This window comes from Vidua macroura, chromosome 11 (genome assembly GCF_024509145.1).
Source record: "Vidua macroura isolate BioBank_ID:100142 chromosome 11, ASM2450914v1, whole genome shotgun sequence".
In the NCBI taxonomy this organism is placed as follows: Eukaryota; Metazoa; Chordata; class Aves; order Passeriformes; family Viduidae; genus Vidua; species Vidua macroura.
In genome coordinates, this window is record NC_071581.1 from 13,685,816 (window position 1) to 13,708,053 (window position 22,238).

General features: G+C 39.9%; 1 protein-coding gene across 3 annotated transcripts; it reads right to left on the bottom strand.

The window, feature by feature from the left end:
* Nucleotides 1-470: 470 nt before the first annotated feature.
* LOC128812912 (dipeptidase 2-like) lies at nucleotides 471-13,382 on the bottom strand. Of its 3 annotated transcripts, none has more exons than XM_053987576.1 (11): nucleotides 13,348-13,382; nucleotides 10,094-10,377; nucleotides 9,199-9,325; nucleotides 8,605-8,734; nucleotides 8,144-8,285; nucleotides 7,635-7,704; nucleotides 6,946-7,122; nucleotides 6,350-6,437; nucleotides 5,698-5,773; nucleotides 3,930-4,065; nucleotides 471-2,667 (listed from the first exon to the last, which is right to left on the bottom strand). In XM_053987576.1, the coding sequence occupies exons 2-11, from the start codon at nucleotides 10,225-10,227 to the stop codon at nucleotides 2,482-2,484; spliced, it is 1,266 nt and encodes a 421-aa protein (XP_053843551.1). In that variant the 5' UTR covers nucleotides 10,228-10,377; nucleotides 13,348-13,382; the 3' UTR covers nucleotides 471-2,481. The 3 variants fall into 3 exon arrangements, with proteins under 3 accessions (XP_053843551.1, XP_053843550.1, XP_053843549.1); XM_053987575.1 differs by lacking the exon at nucleotides 13,348-13,382 and adding an exon at nucleotides 11,978-12,188; XM_053987574.1 differs by lacking the exon at nucleotides 13,348-13,382 and adding an exon at nucleotides 11,954-12,188.
* Nucleotides 13,383-22,238: the final 8,856 nt, after the last annotated feature.

Consider the following 22,238-nt stretch of genomic DNA (forward strand, 5'->3'; position numbering starts at 1 on the left):
AAGCATTCTGAATTAACGTTGTAACTGGTATTAATGGAAAAGGGACTTTTAGATCACAACACATCTGGGAGAAGTGCTGTGAGGCTGAGGTTATCCTAACCCTGATGCAGGCACCCCACCTGGTTCCCCTTTTGCCTTGTTCTCTATGCCTTAACAGCTTGAGCAGGCATTTGCTGCAGGTTACATTGTCCTCATGGATTCACTGCAGTGACTGATCCCTTCCCATGGGCACTTGCTTGGATGGGTTTAGCAGAATCTGAATTTAGATGAGGCTGACTGCCTATATTCAGGATTAAACCTACTTGAATTTCAAGCAGGGGCTTGAAGGGCAACCCATCCCTCTGTTATCGACCCTGAGTGCTCATATTACTCTGGCCTTTTTTCTGCCACAGGGGTGTGTGGTTCTTTCAGGGTCTCGTAGGCTTCTGAACATCTACACTCTTTTGTGAGATTACACCAGTATCCTTACACAGTTTTAAACAATATTTTATTGAAATTTCATGCCTCTGTTTTGCCGCAACATTACAAATTACTCGTTGCACAAACAGTCAACAAACAAGTGCAATACATTATAGATAAGAAGTCATAGAAAAGTATTTTATGTATCTTTAAGAAAAGGAATATATATTTTTAGTGACAACGCAGTATAAGGAAAGCAGCTGGAAGGAATAAAGAAGCATCTTACATTTTGTGTAATGAAGTAAATATCAGAGCACTAGTTCTAAGAAAAGAGACCATGGATGGCAGTTTTCCAATGGCCTGTGAACCTATTATAAGAAGTACTGATGGGAATTAAACATTTGCCCTATTGAATTAATCATTTTACCAGTAAAACATGTTCTCATTACAGTCAAACAATATCAAGGAGCCAGACTTCTGAATCAGTAATTCACCTTTCTACATGCATATCGAGGATCAGTATTTATTGAGAAACTATTCTTTTAAATTTGGCTTGTGTGCAATTAGATTGTTCAACATGATTGGTAAAGAATTTGGTAACGTACAGGAGTATAATTAGAATATATTTATCAAGGAGACCATCTTATCAAAAGAATTAATGAAGTTTAACTTTGAAGCTATAAAAGAACAGGGTCCTTCCAGAAACCCTACTTGTACACAGAGTGCAGAAATGGATGATAGGAACAGTCTCAAATTCCTCTAGAAAAAAGCTCATGTGCTGTTTTTTCATCCTGTTCATGCCCAGCCTTCTCTTTCAATTGTTAAATACTTTGTGTGTTTACAAATGCTTTCCTGAGATCACTTACAGGACTTTTATTCTACACTAAGGCTAAATTCTGTAGATGTCATATCAGTAAATAAAAATTGGTATCATAAATTACCATTAACAGCAAGTATCATGGGAAAGCATTTACCAGCAAGCACTGGGAACTGACCATACAAAGATGTGGTGCTGCCATCTTATAATTTCATAATAAATCTCAGTATATTTGACTAAAATGTCTGGTTTGAGCCTACAAAGAGCAGGCCTATGTCAATATATGCTCTTCTCTGCAACAGGAGCTTCTAACCCCACATACTTCGTGTATTTCAAAACATATTCCAAAGGCCAAAACAACAGATTTATAATAAAAATATCTCTGTCTAATCTCATGTCTGTGAATCCACTGGCCATGGTCTGATTTTAGCCAGCTAGAATAAAAATGAAATAATAAAACATGTTATTGATAAGGATAATTGTTTAAATGTCAAAAAGATTTCCACAACCCTCTTGTTGTTCTTGTTCCCATCATCATGAAAATGCTGCAAACAACTGTCCTCAAATTATAGAAAAGGACCTACAATGTTGCCTGCACCTAAATGTAAGAGATCTACCTCCACCCTTCAGTAATTGTCCAGTTGCCCACTGTCCTGGTCAGGGTTCAAAAGCAAGAGTTTAGTGCTGCAGGATGGTCTCTAAAGCTAGTTGTAGGCATGCAGTTCAAACTGGAACAGGCTTGTCACTCATCTTGTCATCTTAAAAAACAAAACAAAACCCCAAGCAAACCAAAAAAGCACTCTTCTCCATATGGCAGGGGATGGTCTTCTCTGAGTAAGCCTTCAACTATTGATGGAAGTTGTATGATTTAACAAGAAGTAATATTTGAAAACTACTTGGCACAGGTGTCTTATTTGTAATCTCTAGCTCCTGTGTGGAACTGCTGGTTCTGGACTCCAGTATTTATTCCACAATGTGGGTACCAAATCCATGCATCAAGTATTGCAGAATTTATTCTTTAAATGTGAATATTTTCCATTAACAATGTTGGTCCTGGTCCAGCCAAGGTGATACAGAATTTATCACTTCAAATTCTAAACACTTTTGCTACATCATATATAATTTACATGATTTTTCAAGTATGCAGATGAATTTATAGTAATTATGTTTAAAATGTATTATAGTTTTCAATTAACAAATCACAGAAAGATAAGTAGTTGCATTGCAGAGTATTCCATAGATCTCTCTCTGAGACTCCATAGATCTTATGATACATAATACAGCATTAAACATGATACAAGTGTCAGACTAAAAGGTGGTGCCACAGAAGGAATTCCAAAGGATGTGGATCGCAGTGGCTGAGGCTTACGTAGGTCTAGGCGACAGGAATTTTGTACTTCTTGCAGAATTTCACTTTCACCTACGTCCATTACTCCAAAAGTGTTCCGCACCTACAAAAATTCAAAAGGTTGCCCTGAAAGCCAGACTGGCATAACAGCAAAAATCTTTAAGCAGCTAGCAAATTCAATGCTATTTCAAGTTACCCAACTCAGACTGTATTGCAAAACCACATCTGAATGTGAGGAAATCAATATTATTATTCTGCTGTTTGCATTCCTGTGAAGCACTTCCCAGAATTCAGCACAGATACATTACAGGCAAGAGTCACAGGTCTGGCTGTTCTTTGTCTTGGCTCTCTCCACATATGGAGCAAACAAACTCATGAACTTTCTTCCCTGAATGGAGCTCACACTCTCAAGACAGAGCTTCAACATCTCTAATTTAGAAGGGAAAAACACTGCTAGGTCCCACAGATTGGTTAGGAGTGGTGGATTTGAGCCTCTTCATAATGTCAGTCTGCCACACAATGAAGTCAGCATTACGTAGATATTTTGGCAGGTTAACTGGAATAGTACAATTTTCCCTAATTTCTGTTCATCCAACATGCCCAAAAAGACAAGTGGAAGAAAGGTCACCATGAAATATCTGCTGTCTATAAGGCTTTGTGTGTATATCTACTCACCTATCCCTGTCAATAAAAGCAGGAGGCAAGCAGTCTGGAAGTTTCAGCAGAGGCATTTGGAAAAGTTACCACTGAGGGGGCCCTACTCTTATCCAGTCTCCTTCCCTCCTCTCCTCCCTCATCTTTCTGGATTAATTCCCACCGTTTATACTTAAAGCTCATTGTGATCTGGTTGTTATGTTTATGGCTTGGTGATCTGGCCATGGCAGAAGCCTTTTGAACAGCAGCCCAATCCCATGACAAGAATTAAATTGATTTGCAGGAGTCAACATTCCTTCCTGCCCCAGCGAACACAGCCAGACTGTGATGCTGGTACATCCGCACTTTCTCCAAACCATGGAGTGATTCCATTTAGAAGTCACTGATGTGTACTTATCAGATTACTGCAGACAGAAAAACTTCCAAAGAGCTTTGTCTGCTCTCTCTCATTTTCCTTTATGCTGCTAACGCTCTCTTGCCATCTTGGTTTCTTTCCCAGCGTTTGGATTTACTGAATTAGGTGCTTACATTCCCTCATATCTCTCTCATTGAACAAAAAAACCCCTCCAAAACAAAACACATAAAATGGAAAAAAAAAAAAAAAAAAAAAAAAAAAGAGAAAACCCACCCAAAAAAATAAAGAACAAAACACCAGCAGTTCCTCTTTCACTCTTGGTAAGAATCAAGATTCAGTTTGGATTTTAATCTTACATTTTCTACTTCCTTGAAGACACGGAGAAAGTTCTCCCTTAAGACTCCTTTCAGTTCAGTTTCATTCCATCCTCTTCTAAGAAGTTCCTCTATCAAAGAAGGGTATTTAGAGACATCTTCCAATCCCTTGGGAAAGCTGTTGGCAAGAGTGACACAAGAAAATTCAACACACATCACTGACAAATTGGAGAGAAAGGATTTTAATTAGCCTTTTGCACATATTGACTTTTGAAGTGAACTGACTTTGGACCCAATTCTTCCTCTGAGAATTCAGCTGACAAACAGAAACAGGACTGGGACACAACAAGAGGTTTTTTCTTCACATAGGACCCAATAAACAGAAAACAACTGGAATGAAGATGCACTTCTATAGAGGCAAAACAACAGCATGGGAGGATATAAGAACAAAAGGGGAAAAAATAACCAGAAATTCATGTATATGGTAATCCACAGTTTCCATCTGGCCTTTAGAGTAAGAGGAAACAGCTGCATCACAGATGAAGTTGGGGCAATCCACTCATGTAACTGAGAACAAAAGGAAACCTATAAGCACATGATGAGCTCTGGAGTTGGAGGCAATTTTATGAACTCTGTTGTTTACAGAGTATTTACAAAAAAAAACCCACAAACAATTAGAATTATAACATTGGCTTGAATTAAGCCAATTGTTTAGGCAGTGGAAAGAAACCTATTCAGAGTCCTCTACTAAAGAAATTACAAAAAGCAAAACTGATCTATGCCTTGTGCTAATTCTTGTCAGAATAAAAAGCATTTAGAAATAAAAAGCTGCAAAACCTACATTCAACAGCTGTTTTAAGTTGTATTTCCATGATATTTTGACATGGTTTTGAGATAACTAATATTTTTGTTACTTTTCTGTTCCATGAAGGCATGGTGATAAGCATATCTCAAAAAAATCTGTGGCATTACTAGCAGAAATTAGGACCTTAACAACTCCACCACCAGTTTAACTGATGGTCTTTGAGAAAATGCATGATAAAATGTGTCCTTTTGTTGTAAACCGTATTTTTATTTTGAAAATTATCATTTCAGATCTATGATATCACGGGTGCTGACACAGTGAGTTTGTGTTTACAGACAGGAGCCTGACTCTGACTTTCATTCCCAAGCAGGCCTGACTCCAGGAGAAAAAAAGAAAAAAGAAAAAGGAGGTAATGATTTAACAGAAAGATAAAAAGCAAAAAAAAAGTTTAAGGTTACAGCAGCAAATGCCACCCAATGTGCATTTGTTTCCTGTGCTGTAACTGCAGTAGTCCAGGAGTGAGGAGAGGTTTTTGTGGTAGGCTGCTCACCAGGCTCTGCTTGCCTCAAACGCTTCCCAAAGGCAGGAGTGGTTTCACAGCACCCAAACTCTGTGGCTTTCCCCAAGGATAGTGGAGGAAAGAGTTTTGCAGCATCTCTCTATTCTGAACCATTTACCATATAAAGGTTGAGGCAGCTTTTCTGTCATTCATCAGTGGCTTTTGGAGAAAAACAACCCCTATCACTGGTTTTGTATGCACAAACCTAGAACACACTGCTTCAGAGTTCACAGGGCATGAGGATCCATTTCTACATTTGTAGCACTGCTTCATGCAGTTCTAAAAAGAAATTATTGTGCCTCTCTTTCATAAAACTTGGGTTAGTCTCATTACAAGATAATCTGATACTAGTTTTTTAAGTCTGCCTTCTTTTTTTCCCCCCTTAAATGAATCAAACCCCATATAATTTGAGGAGCAGATGTCAATGTTTGTACAACTTTACTCACCGTTCCACTCCATCATAGTCACCACCAATTCCTATCGATTCTGAGCCTGCAATTTCCTTTATATGGTCAAAATGATCTGAAAGAGAATATCAAGAAAACAACATCAAAGCACCTAGCAAAAAAGAAATATTACAGTTCACACATATTGGCATTAGGTAACAGCTCTCCTTAATCATGGGTTCTTGGTCAAACCCTTTTAAAAAAAGTCAAAAGACACCCCATCAGGCAGGAACCTTCAAAATAACTACACTGATTAAATGCAAATAAGGAAAGAGACATGATCATCACAGTACATTAATCTCTAACAAGTAGCTCAATTATACCAATAGAATTTTCATTATCCATCACATACCTATGTTTCCCACTCTTAATTACATAGGCTTAAGGTGTTTTCCAGAAAGTAACAACTACTTTGGGATTAATGGTTGTTGGCTCTGCTTGTGAGCATCGTGTCCTGCAGCTACACACACATCTTGTACATCTTATTATTGTTTAGTGAGTATTAGCTCAAAAAGTACTAGAGCTGGGCTAAGGTGTGGATGGAATAAACAAGCAGTCTAATTTACATGGCCTTGATGCATGCCCCAGGACATTCATAGAATTTATGCAAATTCACAGAATCCACAAAAACTACAGTATATTAACATCAAACCTGCAAGGGTAGAAATATTAACAACTTCTCTGCCACAGGCCAGTACATCTGCATTGAAAGAGACCATGATAATTCCCTTGTTCTTCTTCTGAAAGATATGAAGAGACAGTTGATTAGTGAGCTCTTATGCCCTGCAAACTTCATGGGCATCTTATGTAGAATCTTCTACACCCATTCACCAGTGAGATCAGCAACACTAAGTCAAAGTTCAGATGGCAACACAAGGCTTTGCCTCCCTGTCCTTTCCCCGGATTCATTTTACTTTCATGCAGACTGAATCAGCAGAAGTGCAGTGACTACATCAAAAAAACTCAACCAGAATTTCAAAGTATTTGCAAACACTTCATTTTTGTAGTCAAAGGCTAAACACAACCCAAAGAAAATGCCTCAGAAGCAACTGTAAGTTGCTGCTCAAGGATCTGCTTCTAAATCAAATTCAGGGATGAAGAGGGGGAAAGTAAACATCATTATTTGAATGCACGTTTGCTGCAGCCCATGCAAACATTGCCATTAAAACAAAAAAAAACAAAACCCCCAAGAAGCAAAACCAACAAATTCCTTCCTCCAAAAACAAACCCAAGAACCATATCACTCACCAGTTGCTGGAGGATATCATCAGGAACATTTCTTGAGTGATTACAAACAGAAAATGCTGCCGAGTGGCTGAAAATTACTGGTGCTTTTGAGATATTGAGTGCAGCCTTTACAGTGGAGTATGAGGTATGAGATAAATCTATCAGCATACCCAGGCGATTCATCTCCTTTACCACTTCCTAAAACAGATGTACAGACAACAGTGTCCGTATTAAGTTTCCTGAAAGGAAGGTGTTTAGCTGGTATATGGAAACAGATAGATTAATTCTGCAGCTGCCAGCTAGTCATAAACATGCTGTGCCTGTACTTGTTGCTATGTACCTATCAATTCATTAGTGATTTATTCACTCAAAATTAGCCAACATGCCACCACATGCTCAAAACTTAGAAAACTTAGTCAAACTAAAATAAGTAATTGGAAATGTTATTCATATCTTACTGCTTGCACATATGAATTCATACATCTAATCTGTATTAAAACAATTGTAATTAAATCTAACACTTCTTTTACCCTAAGAAGCATCACAGGGAATTTAGTTTGACTGGTCACTGGTAAATCTTGGTCACCTCCTAACTATCAAGTATTTCCAGTAATTCATTTTTAACGTCAGTTTGCTTTTAAGAAGATAAGGTCAGAAACTGTTAGTTGCATGACAGATTGCCCAGATTAGCATTTGAAAGAGATCCTTACTTGGCCAAATGCAGTCAGACCAATAACACTAGGATAAAAGTTGTGTATTCCTTTAGATGATGATTCAGACCTTGAAAAAGGGAATGAAGGAGAAGAAACAACATATTATTCTGGAGAATACAGTATCAGCAGCTGAAAACTCTTACACTACACACAAGAAAAATGTCACATAGGCAGATGTGGGGATAATGAGCTACATAATAGGTATCTTGTTCAGGCAGTGCTTTTTATGTTCATAACTGCTTTCAGGTTCATTATGTTGATTTTTGTGAAGGAATTTAAGACAAGCAGATTGTCAAGTGTCCAAATTATGATCATAACAAGCACTATGTAATGGATGTAGTCTCCCACTGTACACATGGTAAATTATTTACCCCCAAAACCTATCACCTTGACTTGCTTCAAAGTCTTTCACAGGACAAGTTTGTGTCTCAATCCATAGCTCTCCCATCATGCAGCTGCCACTCCTTTGCATTAGACAGTCACACAAAAATATGCACAATAGTTACCAAGGAGTGTTGCAGGAGTGTGTTAGAGTCATGTAACGAACACCCAAGTCATAGTACATCCTCAGTGTTGCCAAGCTGCTGTCAATGGAGTGGCCACCCTCTATTCCAATCAAACATGCAATCCTTCTGCTGTCAGAGATACCTGGAAAACACAAAGGGAGATACTTCCAAAGTAATTCCATGACAGATAAGAAGCCAGCACTACTGAGCAGCAATTGTCAGTGTAAATTGCAAGCAATAATAAAGACATTTTGATAGAATTGGAGCTTGCAGAGTACATGTTTATATGGCAAATTTTCTCATGACTGCAGTGGACCAGGGCTGTGTGCAGTCAATGGCTGTGGTTCAGAGGAAATGTTGAAGTTACTCTTTAAAGCAGGATAACTTGTTTGTTTGCATCTCTCTGTACACACCCCCTGCAATCACGTTTTTAAAAATTCTTTTACAAGAAGGAGCATCACCTTGGGAAGTTGTCACAAGTTCCAGCTCTTCATAGCTGTTACACATCCTCCTGACAACATCGATTTGCTCTAAGGTCAGGCGCACAGCATCCTTGTTCTGAGCGCTGCAAAGAACATACACTGACCAAAACTGAAAGAGACATTGACAAGTAAACCAGATAACTTGTGTTTTGAATTGGAAACTTCCATTTGCTCATAGTTCAGGAACACAGACCAAAATAACTTCCTACAGTTTACAAGGGAGTTGTCACTATAGCTTTTTCCCCAAAGAAAGAGTTGTGTTGCAAGGCAAGAGCACCCACTCCAGACATGATCAAGGCCTCCTGATACACTCAGCTACTCCACCATACATGCAGGAACGCAAATATAAGCTTCCTTTAATTTATATATCACAAAACAAATGCTGCTGTTTTGACTAAGAGTACCTGAATTATAAAACCCAAACAATTTGAAACACAACTGTCAGGAAAGAGTGTCTGTGGCTTTTCAGTTCTATTATTTTTTTTTTTTCTTTTTCAGCATAAAGAACCAAAATCAGGGAAGGAAGCAAATGTAGAAATATGTTCTGAGCCCCACCACCACAGCAGTACATACCTGAGCTCCCACATAACCAGCCTGAAGTTTCACAAGGTTTGTGTGGGTCATGTTGAGTTCCCTCAGGTTGACTCTACTGAGTCTATTTTGGTAAAGTATTCTCAGCTGCAGTGCAAAGTCATTGTGGCTAGAATGGAAAACAAATAGGGCTTGTGATTGAAATAAGTTGTTCCCTTTCTAACCCAAGTGTAATTTCTTCCACTGTTTGGAGTCCCTTAGACCATTAATTGCCAATAATCCTTCCAGCAATAGATGCCTAAAAGTCTCTCTCCTTTTCTGCCTTTTCTGCTTCTCACCCCATCCCACCAGCGAGCAGGCTGGGGGTGTACAATAAGTTGAGTGGACACAGCTGAGACAGCTGACCCCAGCTGGCCAAAGGATCTTCCAGACCATATGCTCAGCATATAAAGTCTGGGAGGAGGAAGGCTGGGGGCATTCAGAATCATGATGTTTATCTTTCTAAGAAAATGTTATGTGTGATGGAGCCCTGCTTCCTGGGGATGGCTGAATGCCTTAGTCATGGGGAGTAGTGAATTAATTCCTTATCTTGCTTTCCTTATTAAGTTGTCTGTGTCTCAACTCATGAGTTTTCTCACTTTTCTGATCCTCTCCCTCATCCCACCGGAGGGACAAGTGAGCAAGGGCTATGTGGGGCTCAGGTGCCAGCTGGGGTTAAACCGTGACACCTGGCTAGAAAATCAAAACGGTGTTTAGGGTAACACAATCCCACACTAAGTATCATCTGAACCAAAATTCCTTCCCCATGTATCTCTGCAATGATAGCTCAGTGCTGTGTGCTCGTAAGAGCCCATGTCTCTGCTAATATGACACTGCAGCATTTCCTCCTCACTTGTCAATCTCACAAAGAGGGTTTAGATGAACATAGTTTATATACCCATCGATCAAACGTGCATCTTGCATCAGCTCAATAGCTCTTTCTCTCATTGATTTCCCACAGCTGAATGGCACAATATCAGAAAAGAACATCAGCAGCCACAACAACTTTGCGGTATTTCTCTTCATTTCCATTTTCCAGTGGAAAAAGTGCTAGAGCACAGGGATACCACAATTGTTCACTGATGACAATGAAACAGCAAAATTTCCAGTCTGCAGAGACTGTAGGCTTAGCAGTGCAGGCAATTTGAATGCCCCTCCTTCTGATAAGGCCACTTGTGAATTCTGGAGGAGGAAAGAAAAAACCAAAGAAATAATAGTAAACAGAAGGGAAGGTAGCATTGGAAACTCTGAAACTGCTACATTCTCCCAAAGATTTTAGGGTCTCTGGCTATTGTGCTCTTGCACATATGACCTCTCCTTAAACTCTGCTGCTGCCACCAGCTCAGTGCTGGTGAATTGCTCAGTCAGAGCTGGCAGGCTGAGCTTGCTACACCCTGGACTCACAGCTCCCAAAAACATCTTCCAAAACAGTAGAAGAAGATTTTTCATTATTTTAACTTGCTTGTTCTCTTTCTGTGGGAAATCTCACACTGAAATGAGCACTGAAACTGTTTTCTGAGAAAGTTGAGACATGAACTTAAAACACACAGAACATCAGATGGGATAAGAGGAACAGTGATTGCTAGAAACAAAACCATCCTCAAAATCCTTCCTCCCATAGCAGTACAATCTCAGAAGAGAAGTTTTTCTTCCATAAATATGCATCAGAAGTATACATGCATCGTGAGACCCAAAAACTTTAGTGGCACAGCACTTCTATAAAACCATAAAGTTTAAAGAGCAATCAGAAGTTGTTTTTTTCTGCTCTGTGGCAACCATAGAGATTTCCCTCAAATGTCAAAGCACAAATAGAGACTTACCCTTTTACCACAAGTGCAGACTTTGTTACCACAGGGAAAGAAAGTCTTTGTATCTCTAATCTAGAAAATGTTAAATTGGTTTGTGGCAGCTCAGCATGCAAAATGTTAAAAAGACAAGGTCAAAAAACTGTCCAAGGAGAAGAATTCTGACAAGTTAGTACCACAAAGGCCAATTAGTTTCTGTAGGCATGTTTTGGTTGCAAATTCCTCAAGGTAAAGTACAGGACAGATCTGCAGCCTGAATCTCTAGAGCTCTGCCAGATCCTGACAAAAGGACTCTAAAGGAAAAACTAAGATTTTATAGCTTATTATCTGTTCTTCATATACACATAGAAGTTCATATAATGTGTCAGTTCAAACTGCTTAATGAGAAAGTAGCAAACCTTTTTCACATAGTAAAACTGTTCTGAGGCTATAAAAACTGATATACACTGTAGATTTTGGTCCAAATATTTACAATTTTTCCTGAATTCAACAGCAATTTTAAGGAAGATTTTTCAGCAGGAACTAAGTGTTCTTCCAGTAGTTTGACTGCTAAAATAAATTATTTTCATCTGTACATTACCAAATCCCCTTTCTGTGTTTGTCTACAAAAATGCAGTTCTTTGTAGCTACAAGAATTTTCTATCAATTTGCGATATCAAAGTATCTTCTCAATTTCATGCAAAATATTCTTTATACTTTGACAGTAAAACTCATTTGCCTTTGAAACTGTTTAGGTATAAAAAAAGACTCATAATTAAATCATCACTCAGAGATCAGTACTTGAAAATTGAAGGAGTATTGCAAGCACTACACAAAATTAAGAGCATGGTACATTGGCATCTGTGTTTAAACAATATTTGAAATACAAAACCCACACAGCTTTTTCCCATGCTGACTGAGCAGAGCTGAGAAGTGGAAGCTGAAATAAGATTTATAGCTTTTCTTTTGTTTACCTAGAGGCTCCTTGGAGCAGTTACCTTCTTCAGATAATAGAGCCGAGTCGAAATCCACATTCCACTGTGCTGGATACAGCAGCTAAAGCTTGGCACTGGACCTGCTTGGCATCACAGCAGCAACCAAGAAACCTTCTGTGTTTCTTTAGCTCGTGTCACAGGCTGCACACACAGCAGGCATTTGGAAATTGCCACTTTCTGAAATGCAAGCTCTGTGCACGAGCCTTCAGCTCAGCTACACCCACATGGGAGCCCCACAATGTTCCTGTTGTGCCTCGTTGAAAACCCAGCATTTCCTCCCTCTCGTGGCAGCCTGGCTGTGCAGTCCACAATGCCTCTGTTCACCAGCAGATGATGTGTTAAAATCATACCACAAATGTGGTATGGTTCAGAAATGGGTGCCTCTCACCACAGAATAATTTAGGTTGGAAGGGGTTTTTGGTGGGATGTCATCTAGTCCAGCCACCTGGTCCCAGGTAAGGTAACTCCAAAGTTAGAGCAGGTTGCTCAGGACATCACTCAGTGGAAGCTTTGATATCTTCAATGAAAAAGATCATACAACCTTTCCAGGCCCCTGTTCCAGTGTTTGCTTTTTCACATTGACTATACCTAAGCCAATAAATATCTACTTCTTGTTACTATACCTGCTGTATTTTATTCAGGACTCACAGTGCCATTGTATTTTATTTACAAAGGTCAAAATAGTCGCAAGGTACAGGAGACATTTCCAAAAATAATTATGTCTCTGAACCTACTGTGGCTCTTCACTCCCTTTCAACCATGAAAATTTGAGAACAAGGAAATATATGCAAAAACCATGATGCTAGAGTTTCACAAGAAGTGGTTTGTTTATTACAATTTTTATTTCACTTCATATTTTTTTACCGGAAACCAAAAGGGCATCATGCTTTTGTTTAGGATTCCATTGCAGAGAAATGACCAAGTCTTATGATGAAATCTCCCACAGACCTGTTGTGCAAGTCGTGTCTTAAGTGAACACACATCCATCATCAACCCTCTAGTTCCCACTAACTGGAAAACTTAAACAGAAAGCCCTACATCCCTGGGAATTCTGATGCACGTTGCTAATTTGGTGAACTTCACTTATAAGCATTTACTATACACTTCTCTGGACTAGAGAACCCTAAACAATACAAATGAAGTAACAAGAGAAAAGACAAATATTTTCTCTTTCTAATCTGAAGTTTGATCCAGACCAGAGCCATTATTATGCCAATGACAGGAAACCATCTTTCTTATTGAAATTAAAGCTGCAATTATCAGGTTCAGACTCCTTTTCCATTTGTGGTCTAGTTCTAGCCCATATTTCATTGTTAATTTTAAAGTTTTCAGGTTCTCATCTCTATCTTCCAGAGTAATTAAATATCACATACCTTGCAATTTACTTTTCCCATTTTCTGAATTTTCTCTCCTTGCAAAGTCAAGTCTCTGATCTGATTTCTACCTAAAACTGCTTTTCCACATGCTAGCAGAAAAGCTAAGCTCACCAACTCCTTGTTCAAGAGCATTTTTTGCTGAGCCACTAAGCACCTTCTTGAGCTTTTAACAGTTCACTTCTTTGCAGATTCAGAACATAACTGATTTTTAAAGCTGCTAAATGCCAAGTGCTTCCTTTGGCTCATTGTGAGCTTTCTTCTATAATTTTATTCCAAAAGCCCTGGATTAGTGTTAGCAGCTGTCTGTGTATTATAATTCTTACAATGTGGCATTTGTGATGTACATCCTTCCTGCAGAGTTCATCTGGCAGGACTGGTCTCTTGATAAGTATCCCAGGAGCTATCTTTATTGTCCAGAATGTTGCTACACAGCTGTCTCTCCCTGATAATAGCTATCCCTATGTTTATAGTATGTTTTATTCACCTCACACATATTTTGGAGCAGGCTGAGAAGCTGTAAAATAACTGCAGCACTCACACTCAAATCAGCTGCTGTCAGGAGGCAGAGGGATAACATTATGTGTTGGAAGTACTTTTCCCACTAGGAAGGCTTGTCCCAGCCCAGATCATCTTCATTAATTTCAGCACTTACACATCCAAACCACTGATAGTTTTTACTGTCAGCAGAGATTGAACTGTAGATGACTACAGCTGGGAAAGTAGGACTTTGTACATGAGATGCCTATTGCAGCCATTTTTAACTGCAATTTTGTTTTCTATAAAATTCTTCTCTTCTACCAGCTCCTGGCACCAGCTACACTACATAACAGCACTTCAGCATTTGGGATGGATATAGTTTTGTTTCTGTCAATCAGCTTCAAAAGCCCATTGGAATTGCTTAGGGACTTACAATAACATAGTATTGTAAGTCCTGCTTATCAAGTATTCAAACCTGCTGTCCTACTTCTGTGTGAAGATTGCAATCTCCAGGGCAGTCAGTTTGGCATTTCTTGAGGGCAGGTATCAGTGTTTTAATTAGAAACTGTTACAACATGTTAGCAAGAGGAAATCCTGTGTATCAGGATTTCAGTTTGCATAAAAATAGCAATAGAGGTAGAATTAACTATTGCAAATTGAGTTCCATCTGTTTCTTCTACTCATCTCAACATTAGTTTCAGGTCCTAAAATGAAGCGAGTTCACACTCAGAGGGGGTGGTGATGGGAGGTCCTTTGATAATTTTAATCTATTTAAATCAGCATGGTTGCAACATATTTCTTAGATGAGACCTTATGAGAAATATTCATCTTGGGAGATTAAAGATGTTAAAAAACAAGTCAGTAAAAAACTTCTTTTTCCCATGTTGCTCTGCTTTGGGGGTGCCTGAAGCTGCCCCAGTTTCACGACTAATTTGACCAACATCCTGAAGGCAGTTCAGAGGGTGCCATACGCCCTCAGGACATGAACATACAGAACCACATCAATTGGCACGAGTTACTGAACACAAAAGAAACAGGAAGTACCAAGACAAGTTGTTCTTTTCACAGAGGAAATATTTCATGAAGCACATGAAGATATCACCAAAGCTCCTTAGAAGGAATCTAGAGTTGAACTTCGCCTATAGCTGAAAGCAAATAGTCCATAATGAATGCAGATACCTTTCAGGATGAACACAAATTAGTACTATTCTGATACCCATCAATGTGTCCTGTCAACAAGTTTTTCTAAAAACACCAAAGCTGCTGTGGATTCTCCTGGCTCAATACTCTGACAGAATCAATTTCTGTATTTTCTTGGAAAGAAAGGTGGAGAAAGCAGCAGTGGGAAAAAAATAGCTGCAATAAGCTTATCTAGTATTTTATATTATATTTATTTTAAAATAGCATTAATATTTACAATTGATAATGCCCAAATGGCAAAGCAAACCAAGCAAGGCTTCTGTTTGTTTAGCTATACATTTGTTCTACAAAGGTATCAGGTATCCAGATTAATCTTTTCATTCAAGCAAGGTGAAAGTTCTTGCCACGAGGTGGCAGGAGCTTCCCCATTAAAATAATCCGCAGCCTGTGATCTGATGACAGATTGCTAATTGGCAGGACTGGAGATGACTTCTGAGAATCAGGATACAAATTAGCTTGCTTCAGACAGGTGGGGTCTTTTATTTGGAGGTTGTTCCCCCACCCAAGGAAATAAAAAGGAAAATTTTCTTTTTTGAAAGGCAGTTGAAGAGGTCATGAAAGCCTCGAGGACAACAGAAGTTGTTGCCTACTTAGTTTGAGAATTTTATCTGAAAAGGCTTCCAGAACATTTAAAGGAAAGCAAAAAAAAAAAAAAAAAAAAATCCTGTTTAAAAGCAGAATACTCAAAGCTCTATTTCTGCCAGTTCCCACTCCAGTTTTTCAGGAAGAGCAAAGCCATTCATATCTATTGAAAGCAGTTGCTGTCCTTGTGGCTTTAGGCACCCACAGCCAGGCAGGGCTCCACTAAATGCCATGTTTCCTGTTTAGCACAGGTTTCTGAGAAGAGCCTCTCATTTTGGTATCAATGAGAAAATGAAATTTAGAGCAAGTATACTAAGCTTCATTTTTGCCACCTTTTTATTCATGTTTCAAATACTTGGCTTTGAGTTTTGGAGGGATGTTTAAAAATGATCATCCTTGCCTGATGTGCAGATGGTATCCAGGTAATCCTTGAGCAAGGCCTGATTTCTTATTCATTCCTATGCTTATGAGTAGAAGCTCTCAAACACCTTTAACTGCAAGCTTGCCAGCACATGCTAGGAGGTTAGCAGAGGATATACCAGGTTTCTAAATAATCAGCTGTGTGCCAGTCTCTTTGTTAGCAATTCTGAAAGGCTTAAGCAATGACTTCTCTTTGCTGTGTATCTGCAAACAGCTGTGTTGGGCACACATACAGGTAGTGTTTATTTTCCTACCTCAGAAGCATTATGAAGCTGAATGGAGCATGGAAATAAATTGACTGATTGTGTGTCTTGTTCATATCACATTGAACAAACTGGAAACTAAGTAAAGTTGCTCATTCATGTCAGACTTTCAGAAAAATCTAGAATTTGCTGCAATTGTTTTGAGTTAGCTGCCTCAGAATCTGACAGGAAGCACAATCAGATGCTCTTAAACATTCAGAGCTGTGTGGAAATAAGAGATCCTAAGTAATTTTTTTTTTTTTAATTAACATAAGTGTTAAGAAACTTCCAAGTACTTTTGTTTTGGGATTTTTTTTGTTAGAGCAGAAAATTTATCAGCATAGAATCCATTATTTCTGAGGTGTTTTTCACAACATATTGTGATGCTTAAGAAGAGGTCTCTTTAATTGGGGAATTTAGCAGTAATTTCAATGAGGCAGCAGACAGAAATTTGCCGTGGTTCTATTGGAAAGAGAACTCCCTTGCAGCAATGAGAGCAAATCACCATGGAAACTTTTTGCTAAGATGGTATTAAAGCACAGCATGTACCTTTAGATCTCCTTTTGTAATAGGCAGCATTTTGTGATACAGTCTGGAGTGACTGAGTTAAAGGGTTATTTGCACATGAGGTACCAGGAGTTTCCCAGAACTGTTGCAGGATTCTGTTACACTGCAGAGCTGGCCAGCTGACAGCAAATCGTGTTACACATAGAAAAGTGTTAAGAGATGAGTGGACAAGTGTTTTTACCCAAGTTTGGTAAAGTCAAGTTGATACACACACAGGAAAAACAGATTTATGAACTGGCCTTAAATCAGTTTATCACCATGAGAAGCTAACTAAATGTTCTCATGCTGTCATAGAGCAATCTGGTTTTCAAACCAGGATGGACCAAGCTCACACACTCCATTGAAGCTGTAGTATCTCCTTACCTTCCTTCTCATAAACACCAGGTCTGGTACTGAACAGGGGAGCAGCACCTCTCCAGGGTGACTTTGTGCTCCTGGCTCCCACAGCACAAGTGTGTCTCAGTCTCTGCACTCAGATCTGACTGCCCTTTGTATAGGGGCACAGATGTATTGACAAATATATCACATTAGGACCCAGAAAAAGACATCACGTTCTTCTGTGTTAAGGCCAAACTCACATCACTTTGTCTCCTCTGACTTCACAGAAGAGCTGTGCACAAAACCACAGGAGCACACAGGAAGAGATACATTGTCTGGAATCTGTTGGCATAAGCCAGAATATGTTCCTTATTCCCTACAGAATACTAAGCAAGTATCTACAAGCATTCTGTTTTGAGGTTTATTATGGTTTTGACATATTTCTGTTGTAATTTCATATGTGTCTGCCAACACTGTATGCCAAACAGACTTCTCTTTTTGTAACTTGATTCCAACATAATGTCTGTTAGAACCAAAATCATGATTTTTTACTCAGTTGGTCATAAATGAATAACAAACTTTGTTAAACAATTTTACCTGCCTTATCAAAAATTATACTGCAGAAGAGACTTTGGAAACAATGTGGATATAATGCTTTTGGCTGTTTAAATGAAGCTGTTCTATTTTTATTATAAATTCTAGGTAAGGAAAAAGGAGCTTGTAGGGTATTTGTAACCAGCTACATGTCCAGTAAGGATGACACAGAAAAGTCATGCAAGGACTTAATGGCCAGAATGAGATACATAAATTCAATTTTGATTCTTCACTGAAGAGACTCAAAGGCTACAGCTCACAAAAGGTGAAAAGATTTACTTCATTCTGGCCCTGGGAGTTTTGTAGTTGCTGTAGCACTTCATGATAGCTCCTCCATGAGCAAGGCTACTTCATACAGCTGGGCTGGGGGCCTGGTGGACAGGTAACTTCTAGGGGGATGAAGGTTTCAGTTTCTTCAGGAGCTATCTAGATGCAACTCAGGAAAAGGATTATGTGGAGTTGGAAAGGAATTGAATCTGGGTTCTCATTTTTGGGGACAAATATGCAGAGCAGTCAATGGGACCTCCTGCCTCTCTTGGGGTCATACTTCAAGAGGAATGGCCACTGCACCTTCTCTTTCCACTCGGGATCACAACTGGAAAGGGTTGGTGTGATCCATGTGCAAAGATTTCTGACCTACCACTGCTTGCTTCCCAGTTGCATGTAGGTAGCTCATTAGTCAGCCTAAAGGGCTTTACAGTCTGAAACAGCCTTTCAAAAAGCACCAAGAGCTGCTGAACCTAAAGGCACAAACAGGCTTTTGATCTGGATGTTTGTTTTTCTTTAAATGGATCTGAATCTGAGATGTAACCCATATTCCCCAGAGAGACAGAAAAGTGTGACAGGAAGGTTCTTGCTTGCTGTTATGCTTCAGTGCCCTCCTTCCACTCCAAAGTCAAGAGACTTAGAGAGCTAATGCACAAGTATCAAAAAGCTGAACCATGACTATCAAAACAGTAGGAGTGGTTTATAACATACCTGATATTCAGTGCAATTAGGAGCTGAAGCACCCATTAGCAATCAGAAAATGGACAAATTAGTTTGTACCTAGACAAGCTAAAAATGCTACCTTTTAAATACTACTATTTAATCTTTTGGGGTTTTTTTCCCCCACCCTTATTCTTAGGGTTGACATTCTCCCACTCTTACCTTACTCTGGGGTTGCAAATTTGTTCATAGAGGTCCAGTACTATCCTCTCTCAACAAGACACATCTAATGCCTGTTTAGTCAGGGATGAAAATCCAATGCTTTTAGCCCAAATCAACTCAGACAGAAGCAACAGCATCTGGCTTCCAGCTCATTCTTGATCTTGATCACTAGTGATGGCTGTCAGACTTCTACTTTTTTTTTCCTCTCACAGAGATTATTCTGTGTCCTTTTGCTATGTCGTCCCGCTCATGTTTAAATATTTGTTGTCTTCCTTTAAGAAGCAACAGAATTTCTAAAGAACAGCAGAATTTTTACAGCTGAGATATTTCATGCAGCTCAATCCACAGGGCATTGTTTCTGGTTTCCAAGTGAAACACAGTGAATTTTAAAATACCACACATAATGTGAGTGTTCCCAGCAAATTACTACAGATTCACTTGCTATTTATGCTCCTGTACTTATTCAAGACCCGACCTTCTGCTAGTTGGACTAATGAACAGGTCTTACGGCAAGTACTTTGTCTTGGCATAGTCAGTTCCCTTCTGACTGTATTTGGATTGGGAATTGTCAGGGACAGGAGATTTCTCACTGTCAAAACCACATGATTTAAAGCAGTGGAGAAGTGGCACAATGAAAGAAACAGAAGAAGGAATCTTTATCTTTGTGAAACTTTTGAGTGCCATGGTAAACATACTTTCAGGATAAGTTTTCAGCAAAGCATGTAAATTAACACTGGAAATTACTTCCTCATGAGTAAGGCCAGCCAGGAATACTTCCACACCAGCCAAGCTCCATTTGAAATCAGATTTGCAGCATCTCAGTTCCCTAATGAAAATGAGATGAGTTCCTGCACATACTTTTCTGGATGTCTAATTCAGCAGGTGACTGCCACTTTCTATCCAGAATATTCACCTTTCTTCCCCCTGCCCCAGTTATAACACTTTCACAGAACTAGAATGTTCCTTCTGTAAGAATTTAGGTAATTGCTGAATTTTATTTTTTTAACACATCTAAACACATTCTATGATCTGTCCCTCCTCATTGCCAAAACTGTGCTATTCTCTGCCTATATTCTGCTTAGCATGCCATGAGATCTTTCAGATCTGCAAAGCTGTGTTTGTTCTGCAGGTGACACATACAAGCAATTCCTAAATTCCTGCATGCATTGTTTCAAATCCCCTGCAGTAGAAACCACACATGCTACAGTTTTTATTATTTTTCCCAAACCCACTAAAGTACTAAAATGCACATTCTCATTTGCTGTGATTGTTACAGGTTCTTTTAAAATAATTATTTCTGGTATGACTGTCCACTAAAGAAAAGAGGAAAAAACGAAACCACAAAAACCTCAAGTGTCGAAAATACAAAGATAGCCATTGAAATCACTTTCAGTAGCCTTTCCTAAAATGCTACATGTAGTTCTATGAGTAATATGACAAGAAGTAACCTTACAGTGGTCACGTATTATCACAAAAGGAAAAAGGAAAACATATTTATGTTTGATGATTTAAGGAGGTGGGGCGTGGGTGTGCATAAGGACGAGAGAGAACCGCAGCAGGCAGAGGTGAGCACTGAGCTGACAGTGTTTGAGGGAAAGAAAGGCTGAGGGCGGCAGGAGCTGCCTGAAGGCAGCAAAGGAAGCAAAGCGTCAGCAGATGGCACTCGGGCTGCAGCACAGCCCCGCAGCTTGCAGAGGTCCCAGCAAACACGCAAATCATTCGGGAACTGGAAGACTGAAAGGTGTCTGAGGTCCTGTGCCACCGAAAGGTGTCTGAGGTCCTGGGCCACTGAAAGGTGTCTGAGGTCCTGTGGCACTGAAAGGTGTCTGAGGTCCTGTGCCACCGAAAGGTGTCTGAGGTCCTGGGCCACCGAAAGGTGTCTGAGGTCCTGTGGCACTGAAAGGTGTCTGAGGTCCTGGGCCACTGAAAGGTGTCTGAGGTCCTGTGCCACTGAAAGGTGTCTGAGGTCCTGTGGCACCGAAAGGTGTCTGAGGTCCTGGGCCACTGAAAGGTGTCTGAGGTCCTGGGCCACTGAAAGGTGTCTGAGGTCCTGGGTCACTTGAGGCAGCCAGGCCATGGAGCTGCAGGTGGCGTCAGGTCCAGCCACGGTGATCTGCTCATGACAAGGGGAGATAATTTTTTCCACTGCAGCTCAGACATCTTTCCCTCCCTGGCCTCACCCCATAACTACCCCAAAGCTGTGAGGGAAATAAGGGATTGAGCTCCAGATCTGTTTTAAGCGAGGGTATAATCAGAGCAGGCTACAGAAGGCAGCACTGTCACTTCTCAACAAGAGCTTAAGAAAAAATCACAAGGCAGAGCAGCTCTCAGTTCCTGAACTTCGTCCCTAGAATTAAGGGGCTCCCCCGAGTCAGACCCTCCCATTCACAAGAGCCAGTGGTGCCCCACCCTGACCAAGTGCCCAGAGTTGTAACCACTGAAAATAGACCTGGGTACTCTTCTTTGCGGGCAGCTGTGCTGCATCCATAAATCACTGTGTGCAGGTACTGTTAATGTTTGCCTAAACTTTGTTCCCTTCTCACTGCCTGCAGAATCCTTCAAGAAATGTGAGGAAACAAACCACTAGAACTAACCTGCTTATTACCTTCCAAAACATATGTGCTGTTTCTATAAGTAAGCATTAAAACCACAGTAACTGAGCTATTCATTGTGAATAAAACTTCTCTTAAAAAACCCAAACCTATCTCTGTTCCCTTGCAGGGAATATTTCAGCTGCTCGCAGCTACTAAGACTGAACATTTAATTTTCCAGTGCAGATGCTGTTGGCACTACTAGACTGAACCCAAAATGTCTTCGAAGCTATATCAACAAGGTCCATGAATATTCAGGCACTAAGGAATTTGGGCAGATATCCCAGAAGTGGCAAGACCCAGTGCTGAATCTAAAGCTTTCCCAGCTTTTTGTGTTGAAAACACAACTATTCAGATGGCTTTATGTTCTAATGGGACCATTGAAGACTATGAAACAAATAACTAAAGTCATTCTCTGTCGATTAAAATAAAGAATTTTAGCTTTTTTTCGGTCTTATGCAGCTAGTAACAGTGCTGCCCCTCACAGAACTGCACACACTATTGTTCAGCAGCTGCTGCTTATCCATCCCTTTGGATGAGAACTGTTGCTTTGCTCTTTCCCCTCGTGAGCAGTAATGCACGGGGACAAAGCTGGCCAGGGGTTGTTTTCTGAAGGGCTCAGGTCACAGCATTTGTTCTCTCTGCCACAGCTCAGGGTGGAGCTGGGAAAGCAGGTATGACAGCCACAGATCCAGGCAGTGTGGGAGGGAAGCAGAAGAGGAGGAGCATGTGGAAGCCGAGCTGCTGC